The sequence below is a fragment of the Hippocampus comes genome, unplaced genomic scaffold, assembly GCF_001891065.2.
Source record: "Hippocampus comes isolate QL1 unplaced genomic scaffold, H_comes_QL1_v1.1 scaffold85, whole genome shotgun sequence".
Taxonomy (NCBI): Eukaryota; Metazoa; Chordata; class Actinopteri; order Syngnathiformes; family Syngnathidae; genus Hippocampus; species Hippocampus comes.
The window spans coordinates 1776173-1794453 of record NW_017805540.1 but is presented as its reverse complement, the minus strand read 5'-3'; the positions used below and the strand labels follow the sequence as shown (position 1 = coordinate 1794453).

The 18281-nt window shown below is 41.4% G+C and overlaps 2 protein-coding genes across 4 annotated transcripts; one reads left to right on the top strand and one right to left on the bottom strand.

Moving 5' to 3' along the window:
- Nucleotides 1–292: 292 nt before the first annotated feature.
- Nucleotides 293–5082, bottom strand: psma8 (proteasome 20S subunit alpha 8). The gene is made up of 7 exons (XM_019879207.1): nucleotides 4854–5082; nucleotides 4054–4180; nucleotides 3827–3951; nucleotides 3610–3732; nucleotides 3402–3521; nucleotides 803–865; nucleotides 293–717 (listed from the first exon to the last, which is right to left on the bottom strand). Exons 1-7 carry the CDS (start codon nucleotides 4953–4955, stop codon nucleotides 622–624), a joined length of 756 nt encoding a protein of 251 aa, XP_019734766.1. The 5' UTR covers nucleotides 4956–5082; the 3' UTR covers nucleotides 293–621.
- Nucleotides 5083–5605: 523 nt separating this feature from the next.
- Nucleotides 5606–15874, top strand: ss18 (SS18 subunit of BAF chromatin remodeling complex). 3 transcript variants are annotated; one of them, XM_019879144.1, is made up of 11 exons: nucleotides 5606–5674; nucleotides 6068–6144; nucleotides 6229–6313; nucleotides 7253–7409; nucleotides 8404–8634; nucleotides 8705–8875; nucleotides 9161–9238; nucleotides 10259–10381; nucleotides 12549–12679; nucleotides 13026–13089; nucleotides 14988–15874. In XM_019879144.1, exons 1-10 carry the CDS (start codon nucleotides 5606–5608, stop codon nucleotides 13041–13043), a joined length of 1140 nt encoding a protein of 379 aa, XP_019734703.1. In that variant the 3' UTR covers nucleotides 13044–13089; nucleotides 14988–15874. The 3 variants fall into 3 exon arrangements, with proteins under 3 accessions (XP_019734703.1, XP_019734702.1, XP_019734704.1); XM_019879143.1 differs by lacking the exon at nucleotides 13026–13089; XM_019879145.1 differs by lacking the exons at nucleotides 9161–9238; nucleotides 13026–13089 and having other exon boundaries at nucleotides 14988–15014.
- The last annotated feature ends 2407 nt before the right edge of the window (nucleotides 15875–18281 follow it).

Here is an 18281-nt window from a genome sequence, read left to right as displayed (position 1 = left end):
ATAATGTTGGTGAATAAAGCAGGTATTTAAAGTGTGATTTCAATGAACTGGTGCATTTTTTAACAATGTTTTTGGAAAAGATTGCGACATATCACATGTTGATTTCAAAGGCCCGAAGCAAATATCGGTAGATTATGTATGAGTATTATAACTGCAAATGTTGTGTCGCTAAGAATAAAAAACAATTTGTTTGTCCCCCCTAGGCCTATGTTTTTGTACGAGCCCACTACAAAGCTCAAAATATTGTGATGTTTTTTTCTCTTTCGCGCCAGGATATGAAGGTCAGCAAGACTTTATAAACAAGCCATATTTTATTGAGAATTGTTCCCAATTACAATTCTGAATGGTCTCTTGTGGACCTGTGATGTTTGTCATCATCAAAGCACTTTGATGAATGATAGAAAAGTGTCCTTAACGTGAAGCCTAACTTGAGTGCTGCGTGTATGTATGAGTATTTATACACTTAAAACAGTTGGAGGTATCGTACATCTGCTGCAGTATCTCAAGTTAGGACTCATCTCTTTACAGTGAAATAAATGAGTTATCAGCCCCCTTTACCTTCCCCGAAAGGCTACTTCCATATCCAAGTGCAATTAAAAAATAATTTTTTTTAATCATATTTCAAGTGGACTTTTTCTGCTTCTTCTTTTCGGCCTCTTCCTCTTTTTCCTTCTCGATCTCAGCCACCAGAGACTCTATCTCCTTGGACTCGAGGATCTGAGAACAGCCAACAGACACTCATGATGAGCTTACGGGGAACTCAAATCGAACGCACAAGTGAAGCGACGTGAATGGAGGTCACCTTCAGTGGTTGATTTCGTCTGATAACAGCCAGTTCGATATTTTTCCCTCCCGATTGGACCACCTGTTGAACGAATACAAAATGAGAGTGCAGACAATGAATGGATGGATGGAAGCAATGAGGTCAAAGGTGGTGGTGGTTCGAGCAAATTGGAGCAGTAGAGCAACGCGGGTCTTTTTGGAATGCGTGAGTGTATTTTTTATTTATTTTTTAATAAAACAACTGAAAGACATTCTTCTTTTTCCTGGGAAATTCTTATTTATTAAGATGTACCTATAGACTGCTGCTATTACCTAACACCAGAATTGAAGTGGGCCCAAGGTAGGTATCTTGCTCACATCCCCTTTTACAGCTGATTGATGGTGGACACTTAATTAACAATGCATCACTTTCTTGTTAGTGTTTCATGAGGGCGTTCCACCACGCCACATTCGTCAAAGTATGTGTTGAATGACCTTGAAGAAAAAAAAGGGCTTTCTGCAAACTGTCCCCACGAAGTTTAAACCACGGAATCGTCCGTGTCTTGCTAAGGTGGAGTACACACATCACAATAATCTCTGCAAACCCCTCCCGATCAAATTCTATGAACACGAAATTAAGATGCCTCTGAAAGACTATCCTGGGCAATTTTCCTGTCGTGTCAGGTAGGTTAAGAGAGATTTTTTTTCAATGGTCAGAGGGCAACAATTTGAACGTTAAAGGTCAAGTGTGAAGAGATTTTAGAAAATCCTAAATGAAATATTTTCAAGCTACAAGTAATTAAACACAATACATTCAATAAAGCATTTCGTAAATTTGACAAAGTAACCATTTTCCCGAAATGAGATCCTGATGAGCGACAAACCTGGAAGTGTGATGTCACCTCAAGGACAAGAATAGTGGGGCTCACTCTGGAAAGTGTACAAAGCCAGTCAGAAATTCTGAAAGCGCTGTTTCAAACCTATCTGAAGGGCTGCGGGTTTTTGAAGATTTGGAGGAAGAGAAGGTTCTTGGTAAGATTTATATGATAGACCAAGCATGTACGAGCCAGATGCTCAGGATGCGGAATATGTGGTGTGCCCGAACGGCGGGACATGGAGTGGAGACGACACCCATCGGGATTGGAAGAATGGTAGCCCGTACAGGCTGAGATTATTAGCCTAGCGTGATTGTTTGCGATTCGATGCTGTGCCGTGCTGTAAATTGCGCACGGTGGGATGAGCTACTTGGTCCGTGTATTCCCGCTAGCACTGAGAGCACACGTCATAGTGGGTTGGTGTCCTACATCGTCACTGCTAAGGTAGTTCTGTTAAGATTGTCGGCCACTACGCACATTATATCGGCAGCATTGTGAGTTGCAAACCATGAGAGAGGAGTCCATCCATGTACCCATATAATGCGTTCATCCAGGATTACATCCATGAACACGTATATTTTGAATCGAATGTTTTCATAAACAACAGCCAGAGTTGTCCGTTGATTATCATGCCTACTTTTTGCAAATTGTTGATCATAGGCAAAACGGTTGAGAAAACAGGTCGTCGAAGTGCTTGGAGCAAAGAACGCTCATCGACACCGCCGTGAAATCCATTCATTTTTGGGAGAATGACACGGTATTTTTCGAATTTTCCAGTCCGTTTACATGCCTTACTTTTTTTGGGGGGGGGGGGCAATCAAACAACTGTTTGCCTGAATGTGAACAGCGCATCGCCACAGAGCACTGAGGCATTTGGACGAATAACTCGAAAACAATTGCAAAGAGCAGTTAACCGGGCAATCAACAATGCAGTATAATGGCTGACTGGCGTGTCGGCATTCTGTAAATGACGCCACTAGCCGGAGATTGTTGAACAAAAGCATTTTCGTTGTTCAACACGTCACTATGAGTCCAACTATGAACCTGGGTGGGGTTCATTAAAAAAAAAAAAAAAAAAAAAAAAAAAAAAAAACAAATGAAAGCATGCTTGAAATAGTTTTAGCCCCAACTATTACTCAAAAGACGTTTGGATAAAGTTTACTTCACACTTCACCTTTAAACCTGCTCAATATTTGAAGGCAAATCCTTACATGTGCGGATAATGCCAAGTTCTTGGAATACGCGGGTATGACATAAAATGTAAAAATAAGAAGCGAGCTGAAGCTAACTCCAGTATTGGGCACAAAGAGAGGAGCAACCGGTGGTGGTGAATCTTTGCATAACGGGTCTCATAAGTCATTCACCGCAATGAAAATGACAAAGATTGCATCCACAATGTAGTTACAGGGTAAGTTAACAGCATAGTTTCTACTCCTTTCACGACTTATCTGTCCACTTCTTTGTACTGTATTTACCTGCAGTCTGGATCTCCAGTGGCACCATACTACCCCCCACAGGCCAAATTTAGTACTACAACGCATATCTGGTTTTGTTGGTCCAAATGTAGTTGTGTGTGCCTGTAGTGGTCATCTCATCTAACCCAAATAACATTTTTTTTCCTCATCATGTGTTGGGTCTCTTATATGTTGAAACAATTTTTAAGGTGTTAAAAATCCCTACCTTAGAAAAATTACTCCACGATGGAAAGTCCAACCAGTTGTTGTATTTAAAGAGTGTTCTTCTTAAAGAGCACATTAAACCCACCTCGAGCAAAGCTTTGATTGCCAACTTGATCGCTTCATTGTCTCCAGCGATGGCTTCGTCTGTGTAGTTCTTCTCCAGAAACTCCCTGACAGTTTTGGCACTACGGCCAATCGCGTTTGCCTAACAGGATATAGAAGATGGCGCTCACATTTTACATTTGGACACATGCAGCATGGATAGTACCAGACCAAAGACCAAAGTATGTCACCTTCCAGGCATGGTAGGTTCCCGACGGATCAGTCTGATACAGCCTTGGAGTTCCATCGTAGTCAAAGCCGACAATCAAAGCAGAGATGCCGAATGGCCTGCGACCATTGCTTTGAGTGTAACGCTAAAATGTTTCAAACATTTCAGTATAAACATTTCGAATGACATGGATGCGACCAGTCGGCCACCAATTTATTGAATGACAACAAAAGGTGCACCTGTTTCAAGGTGGCTATGTAACGTGTTATGTATTCCACAGTGACAGGATCCTCCACAGTCAACCGGTGGCTCTGGCACTCAACACGTGCTCTGTTTATCACGATACGAGCGTCCGCTGTCAGCCCTGAAAAAGGTCAGTGAAAAGGAATTAGGAACCCAACAAGAGACTAATGACATTTTATCACTTGCATGCATGTCTTATTCAGAAATGTAATTAGTGACTCACCTGCAAATGCCATGCAAACATGCTCATCGAGGGCGCATATCTTGCGGACAGTTCTCTCCTCCTGCAACTTTGCTACAGATTTCTTCTCAACTCCGAGGACGACGATATCTTTGCCCCTGATTCCCACCTATTTCACACAAAAAAGAGCAACATAATGCAGGGGCTTGCTCCATTGGGTATTGGGTGGGGGTCGGGTCGGGGGGGGGTAATCTGAAGGACAAATAATAGCAATAAATCTCGCGAAACAGATAAAGTTGTGGTCACAAATGAAAACCACGCAACGGAATGAATCAGCAATTACGAAACCCCAAAGTAGCGAGAGAATATTGCATATTAAAAAAAAAGACTTACGTAATTGGATACCAATTACAACCAAAAGTATTTTTTGCGTCTACATGCACTTAAACATTAAAAAGCTGTGGATTTTTGGGACAATCAAATTTGACTGACCTAAACCAGGTGACAAGACGACCAGCTTGCACTTTTTTAAAATTAATACTATTCAACAAGAGTATTCTGCTCCTGTTTATCAAATTGATCTTAACTTGGAAAACTAAAAGCTCTTTGAGCATGACACAGCGACCAAATGCTAACCAATAACACTTCTTAAAGTATGGTTTCCAGCAAAACACGCGTCTAGAACGTATTCCCCAAAAACTTAAGCCACAATGACTGCATAATAATATTAGTAGCGCGGACTATAATGAACTGTGAGCTTCAGCACTAGAGAAGCACGTTAGCCACAAGCTAACTAGCTAGCGTTGGCTTTAGCTTTTTTTTAGTTTCATTTCCCAACTGACCGCCGTAGAGCCTTTCTTTACAGCTTCTTGCGCGTACTCCACTTGAAAGAGATGGCCGTCCGGGGAGAAGACGGTGATAGCTCTATCGTATCTTGCTGCCATAGCCTCGCAAGACGCGTACAATAAGAAGAAGAAAAGAGAGAGAGACTTTAGCCAAATGATTCAGCTAGTTTTTAGCCGCAAGCCACTCAATCGAACGCTGCCGCTTGTTGAGAACAGCGCATGCGCATGAACTCTGATCTCGGAAGCCACTCCTACGAAAATGGTTAATTTGTTAAGCCAGTTCATTTCGAAATGAAAAACGAAATATTATAGTTTCTATTTAAATATTAAATATATTAATGCTTCTGAAGTGTCGGTGATAACCGAAAATAAATGTTCAAATACAATATTTCTGTGTGTTCATTTCCTGTGGCCTCCGGACTGTTGCAATACACGTAACATAGGGGTTACATGAGTTTGATTGTGAAAATATATACCTTCTTTTATCAATATACTACTTATATTTAAAATAATATGGTTTAGAAAGAGTAATTAAACATGATGCGAGTCACCGTAGACATATTATGACATAAACACTTTTAAAACAGACTTTCAAATCAGTTACATCCCCCCCAAAACGGACGAGTACATTACAACATTGCGTCTTATTCTATTCCATCAACTGAGTTTGGTTGTACAGATTTGCTAAGTGTGCGCGCGACTTTTAGCGTTTTATGATCTCGGTCATTTAATTCAACTCAAGTATCACCATGTCGGTGGCGTTCGCACCTCACAGACAGCGTGGCAAGGGTGATATCACCCCCGCCGGAATACAGAAGGTAATTTATCATTTTGAATGCGTCGCAGAATGGAGGCTGTGCTATTTGAGACGATGCTAGCCTCTAGTGCTATCGATGTCCATCCGACTCCGACTGGTTAAGGACGGATTGGGTACAATGATGCGAATCCCGTTGCGGTGAATGTGAACCTGCTATATGCGGACACTAAAACGCCTTCACGCTCATTTGGAGTTTTGTTTTCGACCGAGCTTCAGCCTCAGTTTCAGTGTTGTGTTAGTTCCTTTTTAGCAAGCTAGCGAGACGCTTCTTTTGTTAGCACCAAACGCACGTTTTATTAAACGCCCCCTTTTAGTCAAGACAGTCATTTAGAATTGTATGAAAAAAAAAACCCCGCACAGTGGATAACTCTTGCACGTCTGCTCGCTTTTGCAGCTACTTGATGAAAATAACCATTTGATTCAGAGTATTATGGACTTCCAGAGCAAAGGCAAAACAACAGAGTGTTCACAGTGAGTTGTAGTCCTCCATTGTTATCATTGGGCTCTTTTTTTAAATAAATGGACTGTTGGTGATAACCCACTGCACTTTGACAGGTATCAACAAATACTGCACAGAAATTTAGTGTACCTGGCCACAATAGCAGACTCTAATCAGAACATGCAGTCTCTTCTCCCAGCAGTAAGTATCCACACGTTTTGGGATGTTTTTAAGGTGATGATGACCTCACTCCCTTGTTTTCTTTATGTGAATGAATAGCTGTTTGGTTTTATTGTGTGTGTGTGTGTGTGTGTGTGTGTCTAAATCACAGGTGTCAAACTCAGGTCCTCGAGGGCCACTCTCCTGCATGTTTTAGATGTTTCCCTTCTCCAACACACCGGATTCAAATGATCAGGATCATTATATGGCTCCTGCAGAGCTAGTTGTCTGTTGGAGCATGTCCACATCTGTTCCTTGAGTGCCCCTATCCTGCATATTTTTCATGTTTCCTTCCTCCAACACACCTGATTCAAATGAACAGCAATGAACATACAGTAACAATGCCGAAACATGCAAGATAGTGGCCCTCGAGGACCAGACTTTCACACCTTTGATCAAAATGTGATTGATGTCTGTGTGAAGGGTCATTTTTCTACATGTGCCCTTCAATTGGCTGGCAACCAGTGTAGGGTGTATTCCGCTTCTCGCCCAAAAGTCATGTGGGATAAGGTCCAGCTGATCCACGACTCTAATGAAAAATAAATCACAGAACAAATCTTTCTCATTCCAACACAAATTTGGACTATGTCTTCTCCGTAAGAAAGGGACTGACATAAACAAAAGAGCCCCTTTAACTATCATATGGTTAAAAATGCAACAGATCTGATGATAGCCTCAACTTTTTCATGCTACTTTGACAGTGACTCTCCCAAAACTAACCGGTTTCTAGTGATTGTCTTGTCCCAAGTCAGGTGGGATAGGTCCAGCTCGCTTGTGACGTTAATGAAGACAAGTGCTATTGAAATGTGTGTAAACTACAAGCTCAAAAGTGCAGTGTGTTCGCTTTTTTTTTTCCTCGTGATTTGTCAGAGCGTTGCTTTTTTTTTTTCCAATTCATTTGTGTTTTACGTGCATTTGCAGCCACCCACTCAGAACATGACCATGGGCCCTGGTGGGATGAACCAAAGCGGAGGTCCGCCTCAGCCCAGTCACGGTCACAACATGCCCTCCGAGGGTATGGTGGGCTGCGGCCCGCCTGCCCCACACATGCAGAACCAGATGAACGGACAGATGCCTGGTAAGTGGCCTTTCCCTCCATCTTGTGCCGTTTTTTTTCCCCCCTCCCTGTTCCCCTTCAGTTCTTCTCACTTGGGTTGCTTAGCAACAGTGCAGACCTGCGCGGGAGGTTGTGCCACTGAAGGATGATGTCACCTGTTTGTCTTAGACCTTAACTCTTTCTCTTCTCGTGATCTAAATCCTCTCATCCCAAAGTGCCTACTGATGTATTGACATTTCTCTTCTTTTATGTAATGTATTTTTTATGGGCCTTTTTGCTGAGAAAAAAGAAGCCATGAGGCTTATTCACATGAATACGGTGTATATATATCTTATTTTTTTTAAACCTCCTGGCATCCATTTTATTTTGTGTTTTGGTATTTAGCTATGTCTAAACTATTTTAAATCACAAAAAAATGTGTTTAACTCCAGTGCAGTTTGAATGTGAATGTGCCTTGCCGCTTTATTAGGATTACTAATTGTGCATATTGTTTTTGAATTATTATTGCTATATCATTTATATCTTTATTCGCTGCAGAACATGCCCAGTAATCATTGCCCTATAAGTTTAATTGTGTGCAATTTAGGGCTGCATTTAGAGATCATTTTGATAATTGCTTAATCTATTGATTTTTTTTTTTTTTTTTTTTTTTTTTTTGTCGCTTAATTGAAGTAAAAAATATGTAACATGTCAGATTATTTTATTTTGATTGGACACAAAGATAATCAATCAGCTTTCATAGAGGACAACAGACATCGAAAACTATTGCTGAGAAGCTGGAATTCTGAGCATTTGGACAAATTTGAGTTCAATAAGCTCTCTAACCAATCCATTGGTTGATTCACAGAAATATTTATCAATTAATTTGCTCATCGATTAATCTTTGCAAGTGGTTAGCGTGTCTGAATCCACCACCTTGACTGAAAATCCTATGTGTGAAATCAAGTGTATTCTATATAAAGCTCTTCAGGGGCCATCATGAATTATCTGCATTGTAAATGTCGTTTATGCCCAGGGCCCAATCACATGCCCATGCAGGGCCCTGGTCCAGGCCCTAACCAGCCCCCGAACATGCCCGCCGGCTCTATGAACATGCCGCCGAGCAGCCACGGCACGATGGGCGGCTACAACCACGCTGTCCCTTCGTCGCAGGGCATGCCAGCGCAAAGCCAGATGAACATGACGCAGGGCCAGCCCATGGGTAACTACGGGCCGCGACCCAGTATGAACATGCAGCCCAATCAAGGTAAACGCACGCACTTTGATGTTCATCTCCCGCTGCTGTGCTCTTGAGGTTTCTGTCCGATCTGCTTCAGGCCCCATGATGCACCAACAGCCTCCCTCCCAGCAGTACAACATGCCTCCGGGTGGGGGCGGCCAGCACTACCAAGGCCAGCAGAACCCAATGGGTATGATGGGCCAGGTTAACCAGGGCAATCACGTCATGGGGCAGAGGCCGATGCCCCCGTATAGACCGCCTCAGCAAGGTATCCCAGTTAATGCGTGTGTGTGCATCTGTGTGGAAGCTGTAATTGTGGATTTTCCTCTTCCCTTTCCCTAACCCACTTTCCTGCACTTCTTACTCTCATTTCTCCCCATGCACCGCCACACGAGTCGCTCACAAACACCTTCAGGATCCGGGATGCAATACATTTTCAGAGTAGTGGTCCGAAAGCCAAATGCCAACACCTCCCCTCTTCAACCTCACACATCCGGTCCAACAGCACCTTGAATCTACCGTACTTGTGTGTCTGTTGTTTATGTGTATGTAGGACCCCCTCAGCAGTACCCAGGGCAGGAAGACTACTATGGGGACCAGTACAGTCACGCAGGACAGGGAGCCTCAGAAGGTAGGAGAAATCCCTCCAGTCAGACCAGCACTTGTGTTAACACACAAATGATGCAATGAGACTGTGTGATTCAAAACGCCCCCCCTCATAAACACACTCATCCCAGTTTCTTTATTAATTTCTGGGGGGAAAAAAGTGACCTTGGCCCAAGACATGACATCATCGCTTTCCAAATTGTGTACACCATCCCCCAAGGATCAGCAGTCTATTCAATCATCAGATTTTTTTTTCCGCCATACTTGCTTGTGCTTGCGAAGCACAGCCACGCATGGATACTGATCAGCTTTAACCCCTTTACTTTCTTTATTCATTTAACATTTACTTTGTGTGTACCCCTCGGGCCCCCACCTTCCTTCCACTAACAACACTCTTTTTCTCTGATTTTTCATACGTAACACAAAACATTTCCTTTGAAAATAAGGACAGCAATATTTTTCCTCTTACCATGAAGAGTGTTGGCTTACCATTGCTGGACACTTTATTAGGTACACCTGTGCATTCTCCTTGAATTGTCTCCAGAAGTGTATTAATTTAACAGTACAATAAACATATACATATATACAATACTTTCTTTATATTTTCATATTCATCTGTGGTTGATAAGGCGAAGCATGGCAAGCCTGTGTTGCCGAACTGAACGTGTGCAGTCCATAGTTGCAGCCAAGTGCCCTATCTCTTGTCCGTATACATTCTTCGTGTTCCAATATACATTAGCTACCATAGCCTGGGCAATTCGCTTCTTCCTTGACAATCGTGCCATGTTGTTTGTGGTTCCAAAAACAAAGAACAACAACAACAACAAAACGGTATAGTATATGTGGCGCCTCAAAACTCTGTTTCCTGATACTGCATTAATCCCCACTGTAGAGATGTTTTTTTGTGTGTGTGTGTTTGTGTGTGTATGTGTTGCCGATCACTGACGATACCTAAAACTGCTCTGGAATGCTCTGCACTGTTACCAATGTCTTGCATTTGATGGGTGTATTGACCCAGTTGTGTCCTTACTCACACCACTTGAAGGTAATGCCCAGTATGGTCAACAGCAAGAAGCCTATCAGCAAGGCCCCCCACAGCAGCAGGGTTACCCTCCTCAGCAACAGTACCCTAGTCAGCAGGCCTACCCGCCGCAGCAGCAGGGCTATGGTGAGTTTGAATATTTTACATTGAGACCGTGACAACAATAGTCGGTTTTAAACGACTGCAGATTATAATCCCTTTTGTTTTGAGTTTAAACTCTAGTTTCACTTGACATAAATCGTAGTGATACCAGTAACATGGTTATATTTTCTCCCAGAATACACATTGACACCTATCCTCATCTGAAGTTGAGTGAATAAACAGGCCCCGCAGCTATTTTCGAAAACTTGATTTTGTCATCAGTGCGTCTGTAGGCGTGACAGGAATCTGTAAAATCCATTTCAGCATAAGGGTTGACATGGAGTTGTGAAAACATGGTTACATCGACACAGTACATAATAGCTTTGGAGGAGACGTTTCGTGTTAGATTTCATTCATTTTCCGATCCGCTCATCCTCACGAGGGTCACGGGGGGTGCTGGAGCCCATCCCATCTTTGAGCAGTAGGCGGGGGACACCCTGAACCGGTTGCTAGCCAATCGCAGGGCACACGGAGACGAACAACCCTCCGCGCTCACACTCACACCTAGGGACAATTTGGAGTGTTCAATCAGCCTGCCATGCATGTTTTCGGAATGTGGGAGGAAACCGGAGTACCCGGAGAAAACCCACGCAGGCCCGGGGAGAACATGCAAACTCCACACAGGGAGGCCAGAGCTGGAATTGAACCCGGTACCTCTGCACTGTGAGGTCGACGTGCTAAGCACTGGACCACCGGTCCGCCCGTGTGTTACATTTGTTTTCACAAATTAATATGGTTCATGGCTTTGACGTACTTCATTCAAAAAAGATTTAACAGCACATTTAACTTCCAATTGTCACAGTCAAGTAATGACAGCTCTGTCGCTATATTTGGTGACAGTATTGCTTGTCCTCCAACACCACCAGTGATGCTTTTGTTCCCCCCCCCCCCTCCCCAATCTAGGCACTTTTAATGGTATTTTTAAAGATTAGTCCTCCCTGTCCACACTGTCAATGAATGGGGCCTGCAGGAAGCCACCACAGGCTAGTTTAGCACTATCCCCTAAAAAAAACAAGCGCCCCTAAGGCTGTTTCTTACTACAAAAAAAAGTCTGGAAGATCAAGTGGAAGAGTAACTTTAAAATGAGCTCACTTGCAATGAAGTGTAACCACAATTATGTTGCTCTTCATGCGAGTATGGGAGAGAGACTTTATCTCTCTCCCTCATCCCATTTTCCTCCGGAACTTTCCATCCCTCAACCTGAGTGTAGGCCAAAGCTCAAGTTAGTAATGAGCTTGCAGCAAGGAAAAGCTTGTGAGGGGAGATCCATCTGCTACACATGCATTCGCGCGCGCACACACACACACACACACACACACACACACACGTTTCTCCCTTCCAAGCCCTCACTAGGTTATGCTGAGCAGCGTAAGGCATGACAAGCACCTAATGATGCTGCGTGGGCCTCGTTTGACTTGAGACCCAGTAAGGCTTTGCTTAGTTCCACACATCCTGGCTAGTTTCACCAAATAGAATTTTTTTTTCTGTTTGACTCCATTTCCCCCTCCTCATGTTTTAAATTAATTTTTTTTTTTTTTTTTTTTTTTTTACACAATAAAGCCTGCTTCTCTAATGAAGACCAACATCATTTCCTTGAATGTCTAACTCCATAAGGGAACAACTACTGTGTGGCCCCAACCTAAATCGCTCAAGGCAAAACGTAGTCTGAACAAATGAGTCTGATTTTGCATCGTCCTTTGGTTGTCATCCATCATCTTTTCATGGCATCCAGTTAATGGTTGGAAAGATATTCCCTTGAGTGCGACCAACTCTAGTGATTAATTTTATATTTTTTTTATTTTGCCTGACTAAAAATTCACAGTGAAGTAGTTCATGACCCTATTTCCTCTTGTCGTGTTCTCGAAGTTTCACACCACCACTAACCTTGTAGGAAAATCTCGTTTGACCACAAGAGGAAAAAAACTGGAGCTTTTTGGCGAGTCACATCAGCTCCTTGTTTACACATGCAAAAAGATAACATCGAGAAGTCTTGTTTCTTTTCTGAGGATGCTTTGCTAAATCCAGCACAAGGTGTTCTTGAATCTGCGCTAGGCACAACAAAATCTTAAAACTATCCAGTCAGAAACAGTAGTTTGCCACTCAGCCCAGATTCATCATTCCTTCATTCTTCTAACCAAAATTTTCATTTTAGTTCCTTCTCAGAACGCCCCCGGACAGTACCCCAACTACCCCCAGGGGCAGGGACAGCAGTACGGTGGCTATCGCCCCCCTCAGCCCGGACCCCCGCAAGGCCAGCAGCAGCGCCCTTACGGCTACGACCAGGTGAGTATACGCCCGGCACTGTGAAGAACAGCGAGATTCTATACAGTGCCAACTGCACACGTGGCCGTAGTTTGTCACTCATTTTTGACTCAATGGTGTGTATTTTGTGCATGCTCTCATCGTATTTGCGCTTACTTGTGTATGTCGCTATTGCCATTCCTGTTTTAACCTCGGTTGTGTATTCTGGCTAATGTAGCATGCCCCCTTCAGGGAAAAAAAATATGAAGGCTTCTTCCATAGGTTTGCTGCTATAACTGCTGTGGTTCTTCTTGCCCTGTAATATCCTGTGGTCTCGAATGTTGGGGACCAGAGCTACACTTTGACATATTTATCTTTGAATATTCAGGGGCACATGAGGAAATAAAGGCCCGGGGATTTGAACCCCCTGACTAGCTCTATAAGAAGCAAAGGTAAATGGTTGCTGTGAAGACCTCAACGTCCAATCTAGATGTTTTGAACACCTAGCCTCAATTTTGCATTTTATGTTTTCCTTCTGTCTCTTTTCTTTCCTTTATTTTCTTCTCCTCTTTCTTTTGTAAGGTGAAAAGATTGCCATTTGTGTTCCTTTTTAACACTGTTGGTTAGCCAGGGGTCGAATTTATAAGCAATTGAGGTCAGGAAACACAACATGCTTTGCCAAGACTCAAACCAGACATTCTGTTTATGTGTCTTGACTTAATATTTGCAAAAGAAAAAAATGTGTGTCATTCTTTGAAGTCATACTATTAAATTAAACATACTTCGACCCCTGTTTAGAAATACATTAGCTACTACTTCCTTGCCCTGAATCTGTATCACTGAACAGAACCATCCTCGAGTACAGTGTTTCTCAAATTTGTTCACATAAAAAAAAAAACAAACAAAAAAAAAAAACAGGTCAAACAATTTACACTCCTGATATACAAAATCAGTAGCCCTGTTTACTAATCCAGCAGTTTACTGTGGACTAGTTCAAGTTGAAAGGCTGAACAGAAGAACAATTTGACTTCCCGAAAACCATGCATGAAAGCCGGATGTTTTCCGCAATCTCAAGTACAACTAACCATAATGGACTGAATGGAGCGCTCATACATGAACGGGTGTTAGGGCCACACTGTAAAGCAAAGAAACAAAATATGATACTGCAACAATAAAGTTGTGAACTTACTAGGATAAAAGGCATAATTCATTTTTTTTTTTTTTTGTGACTTATTACAAGATAAAATTGTATTTTGTGGGAAAGCAGGAGAATATTATGAGAATCGTCACGATTTTACAATGGGTGATGTGAACAGTTTTTTGTTATACTTTATTATACTGTAAGTTTCAGGGGGAAAAAATGAAATACTCGCATGGGCATCATATTTTTGAAGCCATTGTGTAAACTGCCGACATTCAAGAGAGCTCTCGGATGCATGGATGCGTGCTCTCTGCCGAAATACAAAATTTATTTAAGTTCTGACTTTTTTTTCCTGCCGAGAATACAAATAGCTCTTGTAACATCAACAATTAAAAAAAAAAAAGCATTCTTTTGTTGAACCCCACCTCCTCTTTTTTTTTTTTAATTTAAATAACAGTTTTGGGGGGAAATGCATTATGCCATTTTATTGAGAGAAAAAAAACTCTTAAATATTGTGAAGGATATTTGTACTTTTCCATGAAACTTATTTTTATTTAAGAAAACATTTTACAAAAAAACAACTTGTAACTTTATTTTCAAACAATTTTTTTTCGAATTAAAAAAAATCTTTTAAAATTCCACTGTGAATAAAATTCTCCTTTTAATAGAAAAAAATAAAACCGAAAAAAACAAGCCTTTTTTCCTTCCTCAAAATTTGCCATTGTCATAGGATGAAGACCTTTTCTGTAAAACCATATCAACAAAATACAACTTTTCCAGTGTGTTCCTAAGACTCCTTCCTAATGAAAAGCAATGGCTTTCAGTTACTTGTCCCTTCTGTACTGACACAACGGCACAACAGTCCGATCTGCTTCACATGTTTTCATTTATTCACGGACCCCCTCGTGGTTTCTTGGGGACCACCGGTGGACTGTGGGGCACACTTTGAGAAACACTGCTCAAGCCAATCAAGAGTCCCACTGCAAACCTCCAGTGTATCCAGTAGTGTTTAGAGCTCGCCACTTGTGAGGATCTGCTCCCATCTGCTGGTGGATACAGGCAAACGCAGCCATATGTCATGGTGTGCAGTCTATCATAGAAGCCACAGATGTTTGTTGATAGCTCAGATGTCATTTTGTCTTGTCTTGATGTTTTATTTATATCTAAATCAGTAACTTGAGCCCTGTCACCTTTCTTCCTCCCTCACAGGGCCAGTATGGAAATTACCAGCAATGAGAAACGCCCCCCCTCCCTTCCCCCCACAGATGATATGAGTCACAACAGCACAAACAAATGAAAAAAAAATCCATTCCTCTCCCTGTTTTTGGCTCATAAACACGTCCTCTCAACTTATCCTCCTCTCCCTTGTTTTTGTGGTCCAGTACGTCTCAAAGCGGCAGTGCCTTAAAGATGGAGCTGCCTTATCCTTGAGCATTGCGTCGACTGTACGCCAAAATTTCATTAAATTTTTTTTTTTTATTATTTTTATTTTTCACGGACGATTCAAAAGTAATTCTACTGTGGTTCATGCTTCAGCTCCCTGTTAATAAGAAGAAGCAATAAGGCCAGCAGTAGGTGGAGGCTGTGTGTAAAAAGGTAGAGGGGCATGGCGTAAAGTTTAGATAGCAGCCAAACTTCCTTGTTACACCTGCCCGTACAGGTACACGTGTCTATGTATGAGATAATGTAAAAAATCTATTTTATTCTTTTTTTTTTTTTTTTAGAGGCAGATGACTTTGTATAAGACATTGGAAGCTAGTACTAAGATGTGTAAGTGTCAAGCAGTTTTTTTTTTTGGGGGGGGGGGGGGGGGTTGTTATCCAGCACATTGTTGTTATGACCTGAACCATTCAAACGATTTGCAATTGCTCTCCTTAAATTGTAATTAGGAGAGCAAACTTGCCACAAGAACATGTTTTTATTTGGAAAAGCATCTTTGCTGTACTAAATAAGCTGTGCCAACTCTAGTGGTGAAGGAAAAAAAAGGTTGTTTTTTTTTTGTTTGTTTGTTTTTTTGGCGGGCCACAAGATGTGGTCAAAGGTTTGTCGGGGTATGTAAGCAGACACCGTTTTTTGAACACCAAGGAAGCACAGCAGTTGTGTACAAAAGAAGCGAAAGGCCACACTGAAAAGAAAAAGCGTCAAATTATGAGACATTTCAAGAATACACTTGTAATGTTAGCATGGTCCTGTTGTTACGAGAGGAGTTACAAAGTTGTCAAATTTCATCTTTATGCTCGTAAAATTGATTTCTCATAAAATTACCATAAATCTTATTTAAAAAAAATATTTGAGTTGTTTTTTTTTTTCCATTGTAATGCATGGTTGTCAAACAAATTTTTGTCGGAAGCCACATTGTCGTTGCGATCTGCTTTGCCGCAAAAACGATAAGCTTTTCCATATATGATGCAAAATGATTTGAGGACGGTTCGATTTGAATATGAAATGATTCAATTCGGGTCAATTCAGAGAGATTCTGATTTGTTTGAAACCTCTCCAATAAAATGCAATTTGATACGTATGTCCATATACCTCAAAGTGAAACAATTCTTGTAATATTATAAATTTAGTTGTCCTCAAATGACTTATTTCTCGTAACGTTACAACTTCATTGCGGTCAAAGTTGTCTTTAAGTATTTCGTTCTTCCGAAATGAACGCTTAATCCTCCTTATTTTCATTCCTTTTGTTTGTTTTCAGTGTGGCCCTCATACTCCTTTTGCCTATTGACTGCAATTTGATGAAATCGGAGGTCCTAAAACAGTATTTCTGACAATGTGTTATGGCTAACAATGCTGGAATGTTTTCCTTCATTGGAGTACGTGTCTAGGCTGTTGTGTTTTTAAAAAGTAGTGTCGTATGTGAATATTAACGGCTGTCACATAATGTAATATAAGAAGTGAAACATAATGCTCATGTCACATTTCGGGGCTGCTCGTGCAGTTTCCCGTCACTGGCTTGTTTGGTGATGTGTCCCATGTACAGCAGCGAGAGGGCAACACTGACCTCTCATATTGGTTTTATATATATTAAATATATATATCGATTTATATAAATCGATATATATATATAGTGCTGTTTTTAAATATTTTGCATTCCCATCCACACGGCGCTCCCATTTGTGCCATGGTAATGTAATACTGTACATTCTGACAATAAATTGGAGGAATCTTTAATCTGCTTTTGCACTCTCGTTCTTAAGTTTGACCTCGACAGCCACCGCCCGTCATTTCTCTCGTCCAAACAAGATGGTCACTGCGACTGCCGAGGCCGTTTTGAAGCTTTGTTTTGTTTTCATTCCATCTGCTGTGTAACATCTCTTGTCATGTCATATAAGGTAAGAACTTCGCAACTGTTTTGACATATTGCAGGATTGTGGTCAAATTCACTTTTTCTGCTAATTCGACTTAAGTATTTGAATGATTCTCGCGAAGTTTCCTTCTTTTACAGTGAAGTCCCTTGTCTACTCTAGTCTCGTAATGTTCTGACTTTTCACCCTACATTTTTCCCCGATGTGGTAAAATACTTTTCTCTTTTACTTGAGTCGCATAGTATTACTTTGTACTGTAGTGTTATTGTTTGTTTTTTTTTACTTACCTTGTTATTTAAACATTTAAAAAAAGGTCAAAAACATGCAACTTTTCCCCACATTGCAACTTTATTCTCCTAAAATCACACTTTTTTTCTGTAATGTTACAACATATTCCGAAAGTATTTTCCTAACACCCCCCTGCCCCCCTATAATGTTATCCGTTTATTGTGGTAAAATTGTATAAAATTGTATTTTTTTTCATCTTAAGTTACAGCAGTTTCCTCCATTTTTCTCCTAATGTTCAACTTTATTCTCCTGAAACCACATTTTTTCCTTTTGACTTAACTCAACTGGCTGTCCTCATATTACATCTTTATTCTATTATTTTTCCCTCGTAGTCTTACACCTTCTCCAAAAATTAACCCCCCCATCCAAAATTGCTTCCTTCTTCCATGACTTCATTCGCCTACAATTACTTTATTTTCATGTTATGACATTCTTCCCCAGAAGTTGCCCCCCCAAAAATCTACGATTTCAAAACTACACCCTCCCTATATTCTGACTTTCTTCACCCAAATATCCACTTTTTTCCCCTCATATTATCATATTACTCCCTGAAATGATTTGATCGAGTTATTTTGTCTTCATCTCCTCACCGCTAATGACCTGGCCCTGCTCGGCTGCATGTCTGTTGTGTCCAGATGTAGCCACGGAATTACCTTCCTGCTCCCTCCAGAGAAGGAGAGGGACTACCTGTCAGGCTGGGGGGAGTGTTACAGATGGTACGCCAAATGTGTGTCCGATACCCAATGATTGGATAGGGTTTTTGGGGGGGTTGGGGGGGTCAACTTAAAAAAATATATCTCAATATTTTGGGGCCACATTTACTGCTCAGATTTTCACAGCACCTCACAGTCACCACCACTTCCACCATCATCCTGCTGCTCCACAGCTGGCTGCTCCACCCTGCCCA